General features: G+C 37.0%; 2 protein-coding genes across 9 annotated transcripts in view; one reads left to right on the forward strand and one right to left on the reverse strand.

The window, feature by feature from the left end:
- LOC5573102 (MAGUK p55 subfamily member 7) overlaps positions 1–1,223 on the forward strand; it is a 72,246-nt gene extending 71,023 nt beyond the window's left edge. For all 8 annotated transcript variants that reach the window (XM_021846119.1, XM_021846118.1, XM_021846117.1 and 5 more), the window contains one exon: positions 4–1,223. In XM_021846119.1, coding sequence (XP_021701811.1) covers positions 4–180 — 177 coding nt within the window. In that variant the 3' untranslated portion in view covers positions 181–1,223. The remainder of the gene's footprint in view (positions 1–3) is intronic.
- An 8,327-nt stretch (positions 1,224–9,550) lies between these two features.
- On the reverse strand, positions 9,551–16,277 carry LOC5573103 (beta-ureidopropionase). Its single transcript, XM_001654360.2, has 4 exons — positions 15,889–16,277; positions 12,030–12,292; positions 11,561–11,973; positions 9,551–10,481 (listed from the first exon to the last, which is right to left on the reverse strand). The coding sequence occupies exons 1-4, from the start codon at positions 15,990–15,992 to the stop codon at positions 10,101–10,103; spliced, it is 1,161 nt and encodes a 386-aa protein (XP_001654410.1). The 5' UTR covers positions 15,993–16,277; the 3' UTR covers positions 9,551–10,100.
- Between the last annotated feature and the right edge of the window lie 1,520 nt (positions 16,278–17,797).

Below are 17,797 nucleotides of genomic sequence, written 5' to 3' on the forward strand. Positions count from 1 at the left end.
CAGGACGAAGAGTTCAATGAGATGATCAAATCGGACGAGCGGATCAACTTCCTGTACGGTCACTTCTGCGATGACGAAATCGTCAACGGCGACCTGACGGAGGCGTTCGAGAAGCTCGTCAACCTAGCCAACAAGTCCGAAACGGAACCGCTGTGGGCTCCGGCCAGTTGGGTGCAATGAAGGCACATCTGCTCTGCCGCCGCTGGTGCTATCGCTGCTGCTACTGTTGTCACTACCGATGCCGCTGCTGCCGGGCCGGAATTTGTTGAGCTTACTTGGGGACGTTCATAAGGTGTTCGTAACTTAAAACCAATTGAATAGAGTATGTTATTTTCGTTGTTGCCACAAATGAGCTGGAAGCGTGGAGGATGCTCCCACTCCCACAAATACCGTCTTATGTATAAGCGATAGACGTTATGTGCCGAACTGTGCTAGGGATAGCCCCCACCGTAAAGCTGGCGTATGAGAGTTAACGAAAAGGCGTTTAATCGATAGGCTAAATTTTAGTTGAAATATTGTATCATTTTGTTATCTGAAAAGTTGATTACTAGAAAATTTAGTGTTTTTGACCATAGCAGTCAGAGCGAGTAAAGTTTTTCAGTCAACAATCGCTAAGATAAATGCTTTAGTTAATTATTTACTAAAGCTTGTGTACGAAACTGCTACTATCGTCTTAAACATCCATTTTCCAGTAATCAATCAACGTTTAAGGTTAGTTAATAGTTAAATTTTATTTTGCGGTGAGAATTCAACGTCTCAACAACCCTCAGAGAACCAAACGTCCATTCTTAGATTATATAGGTTTGACATCGGTTTGTTCGCGCTGACATTACGCAGTTATAATTTAAAAAGTAGTTTGAATTTCAACCTGATCATTAAATAAAAAAAAACAATGTGCAGTTGGCAATAAAGAAATGATTTGAAGTGCTTCTAAGTGATTGAATAATTTTTCCATTCATATGAATCGTGCCTGATTTCAGTAAAAAAAAAAGTATGTTCTACTGGTAATCAAAAATACAAGCTTGAGATAATACTGAATTGATACGCACTGGTAAAACATGTTTGAGTTGTTTATAGGTTAAATGAAGCATACAAGTAATGTAAAAGGATACGTTTCACTGCCCTTCGATTCAGAGTAAATTTGGTATAGGTGACACGGAAACGACGATGAAACACGTCGTAGGTTGATTTCTAAAAATAAATCCTCTGTTTTATTTGTGAACTACCGCTTTTGTTTTGTTTCAAAGATGCGAAAGATTTCTTGAAACGGTACTCATGGAACCTTTAGATTTTGATTTGTTAAAATGTTTTCGAAAGTCATGGTTTTCGCCGGCGTCATCACCATCGTCATCATCATTCTGGCTATCGTTTCCATAAAGACATACCATATCATTTTTTATTTTTCTTTATGTGCAGTTAAGTCATGAATAATAGAAAAAAAAATAGAAAACGTGATTTTGTTGAAATATTTATCTAAAGTACCGTAATCTGGGGTAACATTGATCATTTTTTTGAGTTTTTCTCAGATTTTTCATTTCACAATACAAATGTTACAAGTTTTATATTTTTAAAACAAGTACTGGCACCCACCGCTCCTAACTTTATACTTTATTTTGTTTTTCAAAAGATTTAAACGTGTTTAAATAAATGTTTTAGGTGATTTTTTGATTCAGCTGATATGGGGTAACATTGATCACCCAAGTAAACAACGTTCGGTAATATTAAAAATGTCGTTACTTACTAAAATCATGGCCCCTGAAGCCGAATATGAATATGAAGACCAAACTCTTACAAGTCATTTACTTTTTGAGTTATTTCAAAATTAAAAACACCTTGAAGCGCGGAATACGCCTAAAAGTAGGCAATTTCCTAAGGAAATTCTACATTCTTAATTGTAATTAGTTAATGTTGCCTAATTGAATAAACTTATAAAAGATTTGACAACGGAATCGTTTTCGGCGATGTCATATTTATTAACAACCGCATTTTTCTTGATCACATCGTCTGCAGAACTCAAGTGAGACATGAATTTTTGGTAGTGTCAGTGAAAGTGCTAGAAATCATTGATTCAAAAAGTTGACAAATTTACGCATGGAGTAAACGCAATTTTGGCAAAAACCTTAATTTTCATTAGCTTATGAATATAAGAAAGAGAGGCACTATTCATTATTCGAAAATGTTTCATCAATAAATCTTTATTTGAACTTCTAACGAGATGAGTCATTCCGATCAATGTTACCCCGCTGATCAATGTTACCCCGGATTACGGTATGTCGAGTTTCCTGGAAATGGAAGTCAATTATGTCTCACTTTTACTGTCTAAAAAGCAATTTTGTACACTGGAAGTAGTGTCAATTTTTTGGTTTGAGGCCAGTAAAACTAGCTCAGATTATTTTGTTGCGAAATTATACATTTGACTTATAATTATTCATGTTATCCTGTCTGACGTTACATTTCAACTGGACCAAGTCTGCTTTTCAGCTTTGTGTTCTCTTGATCACTTCCACAGTTATTTACAAATTATTTATGGTGTTTGAAGGAACTAATTCCGAATCATTGTAAAACACAATGAATGTTCGATATTTGAAGCAAAACCCATTAAACAGGGTAAAATAAGAGTTGGAAAAGATAAATTATAACTGTGATTTTATGGCTTTCTCAGTCTAGGGAAATCAAAACGGAAAGATGGGGCACTTTCTGTTTTGATTTCCCTAGACTGAGAAAGCTATAAAATCACAGTTAAAATCCTTCCAGTTGAGTATCCTAGATAAATTATAACTTTTCTCAGTTAACTCAATAGTCTACACTAAAATATTAGCTGATTCATGTCTATTAGATGTATTTATGGCACTGTAAGCCTGAAGTGGTAAGAATATGAGTCAAAATGGCATAAGAAAAAAAAAACATGAATCATTCGTTTTGAGAAGACTACAGTCAACTCTCCCTTACACGATATTTGATATCTCGATATCGAGTTAGAGAACTATAGTAAAAGTTGGTTTTCATGGCTACTTGGATAGTCTCTTCGATCGCATTTGCGTGGGTTTTCAGTTCTGCATATTTATATAACATGATTCCTTCAATATCGATTTATGGAGCGTTGACTGTATATTATTTGTAACGTGGTGTATTAACCAATATTTATACGTCAAAAAGTGATAAACATTTAACAAAAGTAAAATGTCCCGATTTTGTCAGGTTCCCCATTTTGTCAGCCTAAAATTCATCGAGGGTCTGACAAAAACATTATGTGGCACAATACTCATGACATACAGTGATACCTCCATGAGTCGATGTTCCATGACTCGATATCGACTCATGGAACCATACTAAAAACATAATTTCATGGTTACTACGATGGTCCCAAGAAGCAGCTTTCCAAAGAATTGCTGTTACATGACTCGATATTTCCATGAGTCGATGGTCCCTTCAATATCGACTCATGGAGGTTTCACTGTAGTGAAAAAAATATATTGAACAACATAATCATCAGCATTTGAGCATTTGGTTTTTAGGGACCTTCCCATGTAACCACTAGCCCGCTAATTCGTATTTTTGGCTTTATAAGTCTATTGCTAAAATGAGGCATGTCAGCTGTAAAATAGTACTATACTAGCACGCAGGGCGAATTAAAATGCTACTTGGTTACTTAGTTTTTTTTTTCTACGCGTTAATTGCAATATCGACCTATTGAAACGAAGCAAAAAAAGTGTATTGGTTGGTAAAGATTCAATACCTAAATATGCAGTTATGTGAACAAGGAATGGTACTCTATATAATTGCAACTACACTACCCACCATAAGTATGGAATCGCATCACCTAGTATTGCAACACCCAAGTTGAATATTGCAACACAACGAAAAGTTCAGCATCACCTAAAAATGATAATATTTATGATGCAGTATCTGAAAAGTTGCGATCTTCAGCAAAGTTGTTCAGTTGCGTTGTGGCGTTCATTTGGTGAAGTTTTGGATGCGCAATTTCGCCGCTACGGGGCGCTAGTTTACATGTAATTTGGTCATATTCCAGTAAACTCTAGCTCATGATCCTGACCATCTAGAAAGTCCTTGTCTTCGGTAAAGTTGTTTATAAGCTTGAAAGCAATTTGGAAGAGCACTGTTTAGTTTGCAATTTTGGCGCTTGTTTGACCAAGAAAGTTGTTTAAAAACAATTTGAACAAATACTGATTGGTATTTGACAAATTTGATATTTGCATATTTTGAAAACAAACAAATACATCATTTCATATTGTATTATTTAATATTCCATCATACACCCGATTCTGTTTTTGAACGGATTTTTTTACACGGCCGTTTAAAAAAAATTCTATAATTTTTTTTCGCCAACACCTTATTTTTGCATGAAACGCCGAGAAATGGTGTTACTTTTTTGCACGGTTTGAACTTAAAATTTTTTTGCACGGTACATCCCCCGTGCAAAAACAGAATCGGGTGTATTTCGATTTTTTTCCTAAGTGTACAAGTTTGTAGGAACATACTTTTTTCTAAACATTCGTGTTTCAAACATATTTAGCAAAATTAGCAAGCGAAACAGAGCTGTCTCAAATTGCTTTCAAGCTTTCAAACAACTTTGCTGAAGACATGAGCTTTCTAGGTGTCCAGGATCATGAGCTTGAGCTTTCTAGAACATGACTAAATCACTTACACACTAGCGCCACGCACCGGCAAAATTGCTAACTAAACAGGGTTGTCTCAAATTGCTTTCAAGCTTCTGGACTACCTTGCTGAAGACATAAAGTACATATTTGCATTTTTGATACCCGATTGGCGATTAAATTTGGGGTTATGTTGCGAAAGTTTTGCAAGCGTAAATTGATATTTACGATTTCCTGTGCTCTTAATTGTCAATATCTGTTCTGTAGAATGATTGTGGTGATTTTTCTTCACTGACACTAACAATTTCGACTGGGATGCACTAATCGTTATTCTAGAAGAGCGCTTCCTTCATCGTAGCTTTACACAGTTCGAACAAAACGTGTAAATTTCTGAGACATATCATGCACATAATTGGAGCGTGATATATCATAGATATTTACATGAAATGTCATGTAAACTTCGATTATATGTCATGTAATGCAGCAGGATTATTAGTGGTTACATGACATATAACACATTTTTACATGATTTCAGACTTAAATTTACGTGACGTTATGTTTACATTGCACAAATGAAATTTACATGACGTGCAATATTATTTTTAACAGTGAAGTTTTAACTCCAGAACAAGCAAAACCAAATTAAAACTTTTTGGTTAGAATCGCTTTTGCTAAGTTTTATGAATAAGCGTAAGGTAGTTGGTATAAGCTCTTTATTAAACGTGAAGAAGAGATGCATGTCTGTTCAAAAAATCAAGATCCCAACAAATTTGGGATGGGAACGTGCGTGACGTGAGACCATCTACTATCAACAGTTTCTCAAACTGTCAGCCATTTCATCCCTTTTCCATCTTCCTTGATGCAAACTTATTGAACGAAGATTCCAAATATTTTAATAGTTTAACAATCTGGAGTTTTGCTGGACCTCTTCCCCTACCCTTGCAACAGGACCTAATTAATGGCTGTTGCTATAATCTGTGCAATGTTATCGAGTTTAAGAGATGGAAGATAATGTTCAAAATATTACGGGATCGGCAGTCTTATCAAAAATTGAATGAACTCGATCATGTCCCTTGCCATTGATAAAATATGGACCAATGCACGAGTTCACTAATTTGGCGTTTGAGCGGTGCCGAATTCACTGGTTTCTATGGTCACATAAATAACACGGCACCGCTAAAAAGTCAAATAGTGAACCCGTGCATAGGTCCATTGTCGAGTTCATTGTCAGGGGCATCCCTTACAACAAAGAACTGGACATTCTCATTGATATATGTCTATCATATTCACTTCGTTATATGATGCCATGCTATGTAAGAAAAAACGGAAAGGTCTCTGCAACACAAATTCCAGTTGATGCTAGCAGGCTTGATAATACTCCTGTACATCAACAGAGTTAAATGGCATACTCTTGAGCAGCGTGCTGCCTTTTCCTCTTTGCGTGGTTTCAGTCCCGAAAATACTAAGCAGAGAGGCATAAAAAATCAGCTCTTCCTCGCTCGCAGAACAGAGCATAATTCACTAACAAAAGTGCCATAACAACTTTGCGATGGCTGTTTTTATTCGAGAGGGACACTAAAGAGTTCTTTTAAAGTGTGTGTAAACGTGAGGATAGCAGCAAGCGAGAAAGAGTACCAGAAAATATCCTCGTATTATTTTGCACTCTCACTCAAATTGTTTGAGGATCTGTGTTGAACATGTTGAGTGCAATTTTAACTACTCAATAAAACATCAAAATCGCCCCTTTTTTCCATCGCAGTGGAGTTCAGTCAAGCCTGAATGCTAGAACGTGGTCAGAGCAACCCTAGACTGTTGAAAAATGTGTCAATCTTATCCATCATGCCATGCAATATTTGATTAGCGGATAGGAAGGAATTAAACGTTATTGAATCGTATATGACTTAACACCTACCATGTATCATAGGTGATCAACACCAACATAAGGTCGAAAATTCAACACTCAATTCAATAGGGTCCTAAAGCCCTGTCCCAATTTTAGTGCCAAACACTTAAGTTTAGGCCAAAAGTACATGTTTATTCAATTTTTAATGTTTCCCGTTGGTTTAAGTCCAAAAAACATTTTTTCATGTTTCTTTAGATTTTGTCACACCCCTTGGCTTAAACTCAAATTTTGGGTATATTTTGTTTTCCGTGTCCCTTCCGAAATGTCAGATAAGAACAACCCCAGTGTTAAAACTAAAACCCCTGTGGTATTTTTGTCGACTAAGCGAACGTCAAACATGATCTCAAGTGTCAAGGTTCATTTATAGATCCAATTTTTAAATTGAAGTTTAAACATGATATAGCCGTTATTTGAGCGGGAAAAATGCTAAAGTAGTTGCAGCAACATGCTCTTTCGTGTTATTAAATAAAAACAAGATATCATTATAAGTTTTAGGACCCCATTCAAAACATTTAAATAGCTTCAAATGAGTTTTTAGTTTATATTCCAAGCATTTTTAGAAATAAAAAATTAACATTTATTTTGTGTTGATAAAAACAGAATAATTTGTTGACGAAAACGGAACGTGACAAAATCGGAGCGTGACAAAATCGGAACGTGATAAAAACGGAACATACCTGTATTATTGTTTTAAGGTGATGCTAAACTTTTGGGGGGGGATGTGCTGCAATATTCAACTGGGGTGTTGCAATACGACGTGATGCGATTCCATACTTATGGCGGGTAGTGTATATTCGACAGAGCTTCGAAAATTTACTAAATTAAAACTAAAACTAGTAATTAATGGTGCGTAAAATTTTCATCGTATATTTTCCCTTCTTTCATTTGTCAGCATTTATTTCAAAGTAAATGGCGAACACGAAATTATTGCGACACATTCAACAGGGCATAACTTTTCTACCATTGGGTAAATATCAACCAAATTTTGCACACTTTCTCATTGATGTGTATTGTTTACATGCTGTCAAACTCGAAGTCGTGTTTTTCGATTCAACGTAAATGGAGGTGAGCCAACGCGAGACGAGAGAACAAATTCTTTACAAACACCTGGAATTTCCTGACCTGTCGCACCGGCAGTTGGAAAAAATGTTGAACATTTACCATTCAACCGTCTCCAGAGTGTTGAAGTGGTTCCAGGAGCGTTGACGTTGGACCACGGCAAAGGAGCTGGAAGAAAACCGGGACCAAAAGACGGAGGGAAAGGTGAAGCGAATGATTAAAGCAAATCCCAACGTCTCAAGCCGTGATTTGACTAAAAAGATCGGCATGTCGCAGAGCTACGTCCAGAATGCAAAGAAGAGAGCTGGACTACATGCATACAAGGTACAGAACTTCCCAAACCGCGATGAGCGGCAACAATCGACGGCTAAAACTCGGGCACGGAAACTCTACGAGAAGATGCTGACAAAATATGGCTGCTGTGTGATGGACGACGTGTTCGCCCTTTAATGCGAGTATGTTGTGAAAAAAAAGTTAAGCAATTTGGTGCAGCCGTCTTTGAGTAATGAACATTTATGATTCTGGTACTACGCTGGACAAATAAAGATCTTGAAAACTCTAAAAAAGCTTATATCGGTATTTTCAGATTTCTCTAAGAATACTAAACCAATTTGTATGATTTTTTCAGCGTAGCTTCTTATTACCTGGCGTTATATAGTACATATTTTATTTTTTTGGTAAATTTAACAAAAACAAAATGGCCTCCCAAGACATTTTATATGGAGAATGTCGGTCCCCCAAGGAACTCCGCGGAGCACGATATGAAAACCGCTGCTCTACGTGTATGATTTAAGCAAGGTCTAAAATCCAATCTGAAAATTTTATTGTGAAGTTTTTTATTGTCAAATTACATTGAAAAAACAATTCTTTAGTGTCTATGCTCCGTAGTTTATGTTACTTCATTTACATGATAACCGTTTCAAAAATAACTTTGCCATCAAAAACACAAAAAAAAGAACTTTTATTTTTGAACCAACACACAACAAATTGCTTGCCTCTGAATTAGATGTATACTTACCCAACGTTAGAATTTGAACAGATAATCACTGTAAATTTACTTGTATCTACAACTAACAAAAACTAACACTCTGTAGCTATAACAAAACAGATACAAAAAATGAAACAAAAACCTGCTCACAGGAACAGAGCTGTATATTTTCCGACCGATTTAACAAATCTCATGCATCTTAGGAAGATTTCAAAGTGTACAGTGTCTCAAACGATTAGTATTTACCTCCTACTGGAATCCACTACATACACTAAATTGCAAAACTTGTTCCAAGTAAAAAAAACATACTGAAACTGTCTTTCTCTCGTGCAAAAAAGCTCTCATTAGCTAAAACTAAATTGTTGAGGACAACAAGATGAGCAAAATCCTACTACAACTACAAATCTGCATTTCATTCTAAAATATAATAGATCGATCACCTAGAAAGTTAGAAGAAGGCAACTGCAGCTAGACTAGTAGAAGGCAAACTCGTGAAAGGAATTATCAATCACAGCTAGAACAGATACCTAGATGTAGCCAGGCACAAACGTAAGAGACAATATTAGCGGAATCCTGTACACACGAAACAAAAGGAATGGCACAAGTGGAGAAATGATTGCGAATCGACTGTTTGCTGAGTGATCTTAGATATACTTACATCACAGGCAAACAGGCGTAACACTGGCAAAAACTTCACCGATCACGCTTTAATGTAAAGATGAAATGAAGCCACAGATTATATTTTTCAGAATACAAATCTAGAGAACCAAAAAGTGCTCAGCGCTGAAATTTTAATCGATTTGGTGATTGCTGTGCGAGTAAACAATCGATCATTTCAAAATTCACAACAAGAGGCGCGTGCATAGTTTTTCTTCGTGTTTGACGTTTCACACTAGCGCCTTCTACAGGCCTTGTTACACATAATCGTATTTCGTGCAATATGGCCACCAGATGATGGTGTGAGATAAATGTTCTAAGTGTTACGTATGTTTGTCTGTTCTCACATTTAGATTCCACGATGCGTGGGGTAAAACTGGATCAGCTTCATCAGCTCCTATCGATGTATTCTTCGTTTTCTGAATGGAACAAAAATATCTAATCTTTTTCTATTCAGTGTATTCGCTTTTCTTATGCTGTTTGTAGCATTAACACTCCAAAATGAGAAACCTGAAGCCATGAAACAAAACCAACCAAACGATTGCCACGATTTAGAGAAATCAACCCATACGTTTACAATTTATTAACCGCTGTGACAAAGCTAAACTTTAAAAAACAAAGCGAAAATGACAAAAAAGATGTTGTTTGTTGATTAGTTTTAGAGAACCCCGTAAATAGAGCGAGAAACGAGACGTGATTCATTGACGTGGCAAAATTGACCCACATTTTTCGACTAATACCAACCACAAGAAGCAGGCGAAATACAAACTGTAAAATTTACACCAACGGAGATGAAATAAAAAAGCTAAACATTATTATACATTAAAACCAGTTCATTGAAATAAACATTCTTTGAAATACAAAAAAATACACTGTTTTAATTTTCCCTAACAAGCTGTGGCTTGTAATCCGACCGGACGACCTTGGCCAGACTTTCCGCATACAGTGGTAGCCTTTGAGTCATCGGGAAGCCCCAGAAGTCCTTCACTTGCCGGCAGAGGTTCAGGTCCATTTCGGCCACCAGCAGACCATCCTTATCGCGGGACAGGGACGGAGTTCGCGAACCATCCGGAGCGGCCACGTAAGACGATCCGTAGAAGGGTCCAAAGTCCTTGTGAGCTGGCTGTCCATTGGCGGAGGTGAACTCATTCGGGAACACTTCGGTTCCCACCCGGTTGATGGCCACCGTGAAGTAGCTGTTGGCGATGGCTGCATTGCGGGCTTCGATACTCCAAAGCGGTTCGCTTAGGGCTCCAATCTGCGAAATGAAGTAATCATTAACCTTTGAGTATCCAATCATCAATTAAGTCCTAAAATGTTTAATGAAATCTTGTTTTTATTTAATAACACGAAAGAGCATGTTACTGCAACTAATTTAGCAATTTTTCCCGCTCAATAACGGCTATATCATGTTTAAACTTTAATTTAATAATTGGATCTATGAATGAACCTTTGACGTTCGCTTAGTCGACAAAAATACAGTGGGGATTCGCTCGTTGGGGGTCCGCTACATGGAATGACTCGATTGTTGGATGTTCGCTGGTTGGAAAATATTCCAACTAAAAAGCACTCAAATGTCATCAGAAAATGTCAAACTGGCTTTGACGTCTGAGTACCGTCGCATTGAAGTCTCCATACACAGTTCGAACGAAACGTGTAAATTTCTGAGACATATAATGCACATAATTGGAGCGTGGTATATCATGGACATTTACATGATTTGCCATGTAAACTTCAATTATATGTCATGTAATCTAGCAGGATCCTGAGCGATTACGTGACATATAACACATATTTACATGATTTCAGATATAAATTTACATGACGTCATGTTTACATCGCATAAATGAAGTTTACATGAAGTATAATCTTCATTATTTTTAACTGTGTATATAGAACAAATGCGTTTGTATATGTGCGTTTCGTGACGATTTGCTCTCCAGATGCGTTAGTGTGGAGCATTTTCACCAGCTGTCAGTCTTTCCAACTAACGGGTCGGATTCGCTAGATGGAAGGCAGTCGTGTTTCAACCAGCGAATCCCCGCTGTACCACAGGGGTTTTAGTTTTAACGCTGGGGTGGTTCCTATCTGATATTTCGGAAGGGACACGGATTACAAAATATACCCAAAATTCGAGTTTAAGCCAAGGGGTGTGACAAAATCTGAAGAAACATGAAAAAATGTTTTTTGGACTTAAACCAACGGAAAACATTAAAAAAATGAGTAAACATGTGCTTTTGGCCTAAGCTTAAGTGTTTGGTAATAAATTGGGACAGGGCTTTAGGACCCTATTGGCTGTTAAAAACAGCTGAGATCTAAAAATCCTCAAAAACTTACCGTTGCCGAAGGGTTGAACACAATTTCTGCCCCATTCAGACCGAACATCATCCAGTTCTGCGGGTGATGCCGTCCGTAGCAGATGTTGATGGCGATACGCCCGAACTGGGTCTCGAACACCGGATGTCCGGTATCGCTTTCATAGTAGTAGGTCGACTCATTGAAATCACCCACCCGAGGAATGTGATTCTTGCGGTGCTTTCCCATGTAGTTACCATTGTTGGAAATCACCACGGCTGTGTTCCACAGGGTATCGTTGTGATTGGGATCCCGCTCCAGGATAGGCGAAATGATCACCATATTGTACTGCTTGGCAAGTTCTTTCATCAGCTTGGTGGTGGGACCACTCTCAGCATCCTCAGCAAACTCGCACCAAGGGAACTTCTCTCGAGTGCAGAATGCAAATGGCATCGCTGAAAGAACAAATTCGTGAACACTAATTTTCTTAAAACTCTAAGAAAGTACTCACTCCAAGCTTCCTGGAAGCAAATTACATTGACCCCGGCAGCGGACGCCACCCTCAAGATGTTGGAAACCTTTTCATGCAGCGCATCACGCTGTACGTGGATTGGAGCGGTTGTTGGAATGTCGACCGAGTTCTGAATAAGACCCACACGGACGATTCGTGGACGGCGGAGATCTTCCTTGCGGGCGGTGAACACGTAGCCCTTCAGTTCTACGCCAACTTCCTTAGCCAGCGATGTGGCCTCCTCGGAAAATGTGAGTGGGTGACTGGAATTATAAGAATTTTTATCAATTTCTTTTGGAATTTGATATGACATGATTTGATTGTATTTGGATTGGATTTGGATTGGATTTGGATTGGATTTGGATTGGATTTGGATTGGATTTGGATTGGATTTGGATTGGATTTGGATTGGATTTGGATTGGATTTGGATTGGATTGGATTGGATTTGGATTGGATTTGGATTGGATTTGGATTGGATTTGGATTGGATTTGGATTGGATTTGGATTGGATTTGGATTGGATTTGGATTGGATTTGGATTGGATTTGGATTGGATTTGGATTGGATTTGGATTGGATTTGGATTGGATTTGGATTGGATTTGGATTGGATTGGATTGGATTTGGATTGGATTTGGATTGGATTTGGATTGGATTTGGATTGGATTTGGATTGGATTTGGATTGGATTTGGATTGGATTTGGATTGGATTTGGATTGGATTTGGATTGGATTTGGATTGGATTTGGATTGGATTTGGATTGGATTTGGATTGGATTTGGATTGGATTTGGATTGGATTTGGATTGGATTTGGATTGGATTTGGATTGGATTTGGATTGGATTGGATGGATTTGGATTGGATTTGGATTGGATTTGGATTGGATTTGGATTGGATTTGGATTGGATTTGGATTGGATTTGGATTGGATTTGGATTGGATTTGGATTGGATTTGGATTGGATTTGGATTGGATTTGGATTGGATTTGGATTGGATTTGGATTGGATTTGGATTGGATTGATTGGATTGGATTTGGATTGGATTTGGATTGGATTTGGATTGGATTTGGATTGGATTGGATTGGATTTGGATTGGATTTGGATTGGATTTGGATTGGATTTGGATTGGATTTGGATTGGATAGGAGAATGGAGGATGCAATCTGAAACTTTTCATCAAAATATCTAAAAGGTAACTGAAACAGATTGCATCGTGTTAGGGAACATCGGGTTAGAGAGGTAACGACTTACAGAGAGATCAAAGTATGCCAGATTGAACGGACTACGCTTTTAAAGAGTTAAGCGAAGTATGCACTTCAACAGAAAAGTAATCGCCTATCTCGATGCGTGGGAAATTTCTTGCAAAAAATGCTCAAGAAAAGCATTTTTCTTTGATCGCAGTACGCAGTTGAAAAGAAATGTCATTTCAAATGGAGCTCACTGGAGGAAATTTCTTGAGAAGAAATTTTTACTTTTCTTGAGCGGAACAGCATACTTACACTTATACGAAAAATCGAATAACAGAATATCGAGTAAGAGAGAGTTGACTGTGCTTTATGTAATAAAAAAACACGCGCATCCGTGCATCACTCCCATTAGGTTCGTATTTTATGACGCTGTGCCAAATTCTATCCCGTCAAAATAAAAATATAAACATTTTCCGAAATTTCCATCACAGAAGGATCCCATCTTTATCACCCCCCACATAATCTCATCCAAGCAAACATACAAACACACCCCGCTGTCAGAGCGTCAATCAATTATTTTTAGCCACCGCGGTTAATTTTTCTCTACAATGGCGTCACATCACATGACGGCATTACATTTTTTGAGAAAATCCAAATAAACACGCGCAAAAAAATTCGTTGTCCCATAAAATTAAAATTAACTGAGTAAACGCGCATTTGACTCGATTTTTTGTCATGTCAGTAGCAGAGCAAGCAGCATTGTTGTTTATCTGGTGAGATTGATGTCAGGCTTTTGGGTGATAATGATAAAAGTAAACTTTCCGAATCACCTTATCATGGTTATCGCCAGAGAAGACCAACAACTGTGCGGTCAGCGAGCATCGACCGACCGCAGGAATAATCTCATATTGCCGCCATAATCACCTGCTTCGCACTCAGTTGGCGCAGAGATAACGATGAACAACCAGACAGTTTGAGAATGCAAGGCAATAAAATTGTAAATTGTGTCGGCGTTGTAGTATTAATATGGCTAATGGTACATTTGTCCACAAGAGTTTTGAGGAATGTCAATCAAGAAGACGAAGATTTTTAAAAATAGCTGGTTCCGAAGCTACGGCCTCATACGGTAACAATGACAAGCACAAAACTTAAGGGCGATATGACATCTAGATTGCCATGCTGTTGTTTCACTAGAACCGGTACTTGTTGAGTAAGATTTGGGCAGTTGACCAGAAAAATTCAGGAGGATTTTCGAATCTCACCTATGCCAAATATCTAAATTATAACTCGTACGAAAATTACCGTGGTATATAGTTCTCAAATTAGCGATAGAAGTTCGCTATTTGATCTGCAAACATATTTCAATTAGCATACCATAAATTTCGTTATACCATAGATCATGGAGGAATGAGTTGCAAAAAATTTCAATCAATAGGGTCCCTATTAAGTTTAGGCTAGAAACACATGTTTACTCAATTTTTAAATGTTTTTCGTTCTGGTTTTTGATATTTCACACCTTTAAGCTTAAACTCAAATTTTGGGTGTATTTCGTTCTCCGTGTCCTTTCCAAAATGTCAGATGGAAACACATCAGTGTTAAAAAGTAAAATCCGACTAACTGAACGTCAAACATGATAAAGTCAATTTTCAAGGTACAAATTTGAGATAGTAAATCTACGTGCTGTTTAGTGGAATACCTATAAGTAAATGAAAAAAAAAACGAATTTAGTACTATACCATTTAATTCCACTATAGTTTGTATCTTTTGACATATACGCGTACTTTGAGTCTAGTACACGACACTGAAGACGGCCTTACAGTTGAGGTCGAAATACGCGTATCTATCAAAAGATACAAACCTCGCGTTCAGTATCATACAGGCGTATTTGCATTGATCGATTTCTCTTCGTCGATTTTCTCTTTGGACTAGTACAGGAAATTCAATCGATTTTGTTAACATTTTTCGATGTAACATGACGAAGGGCGATGAGTACTTTCTACTGACTTGAAAAAAGCGATCAAAAGTAGTCGCACGGCCGAGCAATTAACTAAAGAGAAAATCGATGAAGAGAAATCGATCATTGCAGTTACGCCCTTATGATACTGAACGCAAGAAACTATAGTGGAATTAAATGGTATAGTACAAAATTCGTTTTTTTTTTCAACTACTTATAAATTTGAGCCCATTTTAAAAATTATAGTTTAAATATGATAAGCCGTTATTTGAGAGGGACAATTTTCCAATGTAATGTTAAAAACACGCATATGAAAATGTATCATTTTAATTCTGTACATGTAGCGCATAACTTAATACATTTTCAGCTTCATTGGTCTACTTAAATTCTAAATTTGCTTCTGCAAAGTATTGATGATAATTGTTAAAACGAGACAAAAGATAGGGCAAATAGCATGGCTTGCCGTGTTACCTTAAAAGTAATGTTGATTCATTTTAAGTCACATATATATTAATTCGGAAATATATATGTGATTAAAAATGAATCAACATTACTTAGCAAAGCATGTAGAACAAAATTGAGAATCTTTAAAATTAGCTTTAAATTATTGTGTAAGCATCTATTCCACACTCCGATTGATTTCCATAAGTTTACGCAAAACAATTTCAAACTTCGTCTCCCGTCAGGTCTGTAATATCGCACTACCTGCATTGCTATACTTACTCATCCTCTCGCCCGTACAGGATCCTCTTCACTTCGCGCAGCTCTTCCGGTGGGATGTGCCTCTGCAAAGTATCGTCCAAACTGACAAATTTGCTGTCCGACATGCTTCTGTTCGAGCACTTGAACTACTTTACGCTTCAATTGCGCTACAACCCTGACTGACCCCCGACGCACTTATTGAGAACACGACGACTACGACGTCCGAATTGAATTGCTTTAATGGTGAATGGAACGTTTACGCAGTTAACCTAGCTTGTCTGCCCTGATGATAGGTAGAGTGTCTGACGGCTACGAAATACGGAGAGTGATTTATGCGAACGACAGCTCGAGCCGAGTTGTACAACAGCCCGATGGCGAATGAACCGTCTTTAGTCAAAATCGTCGCAGTCCGTCGTCGTCGTCGTTGTAGGGGTTGTAAATTAAGCTCAATGTGTTTGCCCAGTCGGTTGTACTGATAAACTTGAACCAGCTTTATGGTGTTGGCAAGTATTAAGCGTCTACGAATGAATGACCGGCAGTCGATCACACTTCAGTATTGAACTAGATAGTAGAAGTGTATTGAGGACCGGCTGATAAGTAAAGGGTGCTTCGACTCTGAAGATGATAATCTAGGTATTTGTTCACGCAACAGTCAAAAGAATCATAATCTAGAAAAAAGAATGAAGAATGGAGAATGAAGAATGAAGAATGAAGAATGAAGAATGAAGAATGAAGAATGAAGAATGAAGAATGAAGAATGAAGAATGAAGAATGAAGAATGAAGAATGAAGAATGAAGAATGAACAATGAAGAATGAAGAATGAAGAATGAAGAATGAAGAATGAAATGAAATGAAGAATGAAGAATGAAGAATGAAGAATGAAGAATGAAGAATGAAGAATGAAGAATGAAGAATGAAGAATGAAGAATGAAGAATGAAGAATGAAGAATGAAGAATGAAGAATGAAGAATGAAGAATGAAGAATGAAGAATGAAGAATGAAGAATGAAGAATGAAGAATGAAGAAATGAAGAATGAAGAATGAAGAATGAAGGAATGAAGAATGAAGAAATGAAGAATGAAAGAATGAAGAATGAAGAATGAAGAATGAAGAATGAAGAATGAGAATGAAAGAATGAAGAAATGAAGAATGAAGAATGAAGAATGAAGAATGAAGAATGAAGAATGAAGAATGAAGAAATGAAGAATGAAGAATGAAGAATGAAGAATGAAGAATGAAGAATGAAGAATGAAGAATGAAGAATGAAGAATGAAGAATGAAGAATGAAAATGAAGAATGAAGAATGAAGAATGAAGAATGAAGAATGAAGAATGAAGAATGAAGAATGAGAATGAAGAATGAAGAATGAAGAATGAAGAATGAAGATGAAGAATGAAAGAATGAAGAATGAAGAATGAAGAATGAAGAATGAAGAATGAAGAATGAAGAAATGAAGAATGAAGAATGAAGAATGAAGAATGAAGAATGAAGAATGAAGAATGAAGAATGAAGAATGAAGAATGAAGAATGAAGAGAATGAAGAATGAGAATGAAGAATGAAGAAATGAAGAATGAAGAATGAAGAATGAAGAATGAAGAATGAAGAATGAAGAATGAAGAATGAAGAATGAAGAATGAAGAATGAAGAATGAAGAATGAAGAATGAAGAATGAAGAATGAAGAATGAAGAATGAAGAATGAAGAATGAAGAATGAAGAATGAAGAATGAAGAATGAAGAATGAAGAATGAAGAATGAAGAATGAAGAATGAAGAATGAAGAATGAAGAATGAAGAATGAAAGAATGAAGAATGAAGAATGAAGAATGAAGAATGAAGAATGAAGAATGAAGAATGAAGAATGAAGAATGAAGAATGAAGAATGAAGAATGAAGAATGAAGAATGAAGAATGAAGAATGAAGAATGAAGA

Source organism: Aedes aegypti, chromosome 2, assembly GCF_002204515.2.
Source record: "Aedes aegypti strain LVP_AGWG chromosome 2, AaegL5.0 Primary Assembly, whole genome shotgun sequence".
NCBI lineage: Eukaryota > Metazoa > Arthropoda > Insecta > Diptera > Culicidae > Aedes > Aedes aegypti.

Coding starts and splice junctions, on each gene's coding strand:
- LOC5573103 (XM_001654360.2), bottom strand. CDS start 15,992: ATGTCGGACAGCAAATTTGTCAGTTTGGACGATACTTTGCAGAGGCAC. Junction 11,974..12,029: donor TTGCTTCCAGGAAGCTTGGA/GTGAGTACTTTC, acceptor TTGTTCTTTCAG/CGATGCCATTTGCATTCTGC. Junction 10,482..11,560: donor TGTTCAACCCTTCGGCAACG/GTAAGTTTTTGA, acceptor TTCATTTCGCAG/ATTGGAGCCCTAAGCGAACC.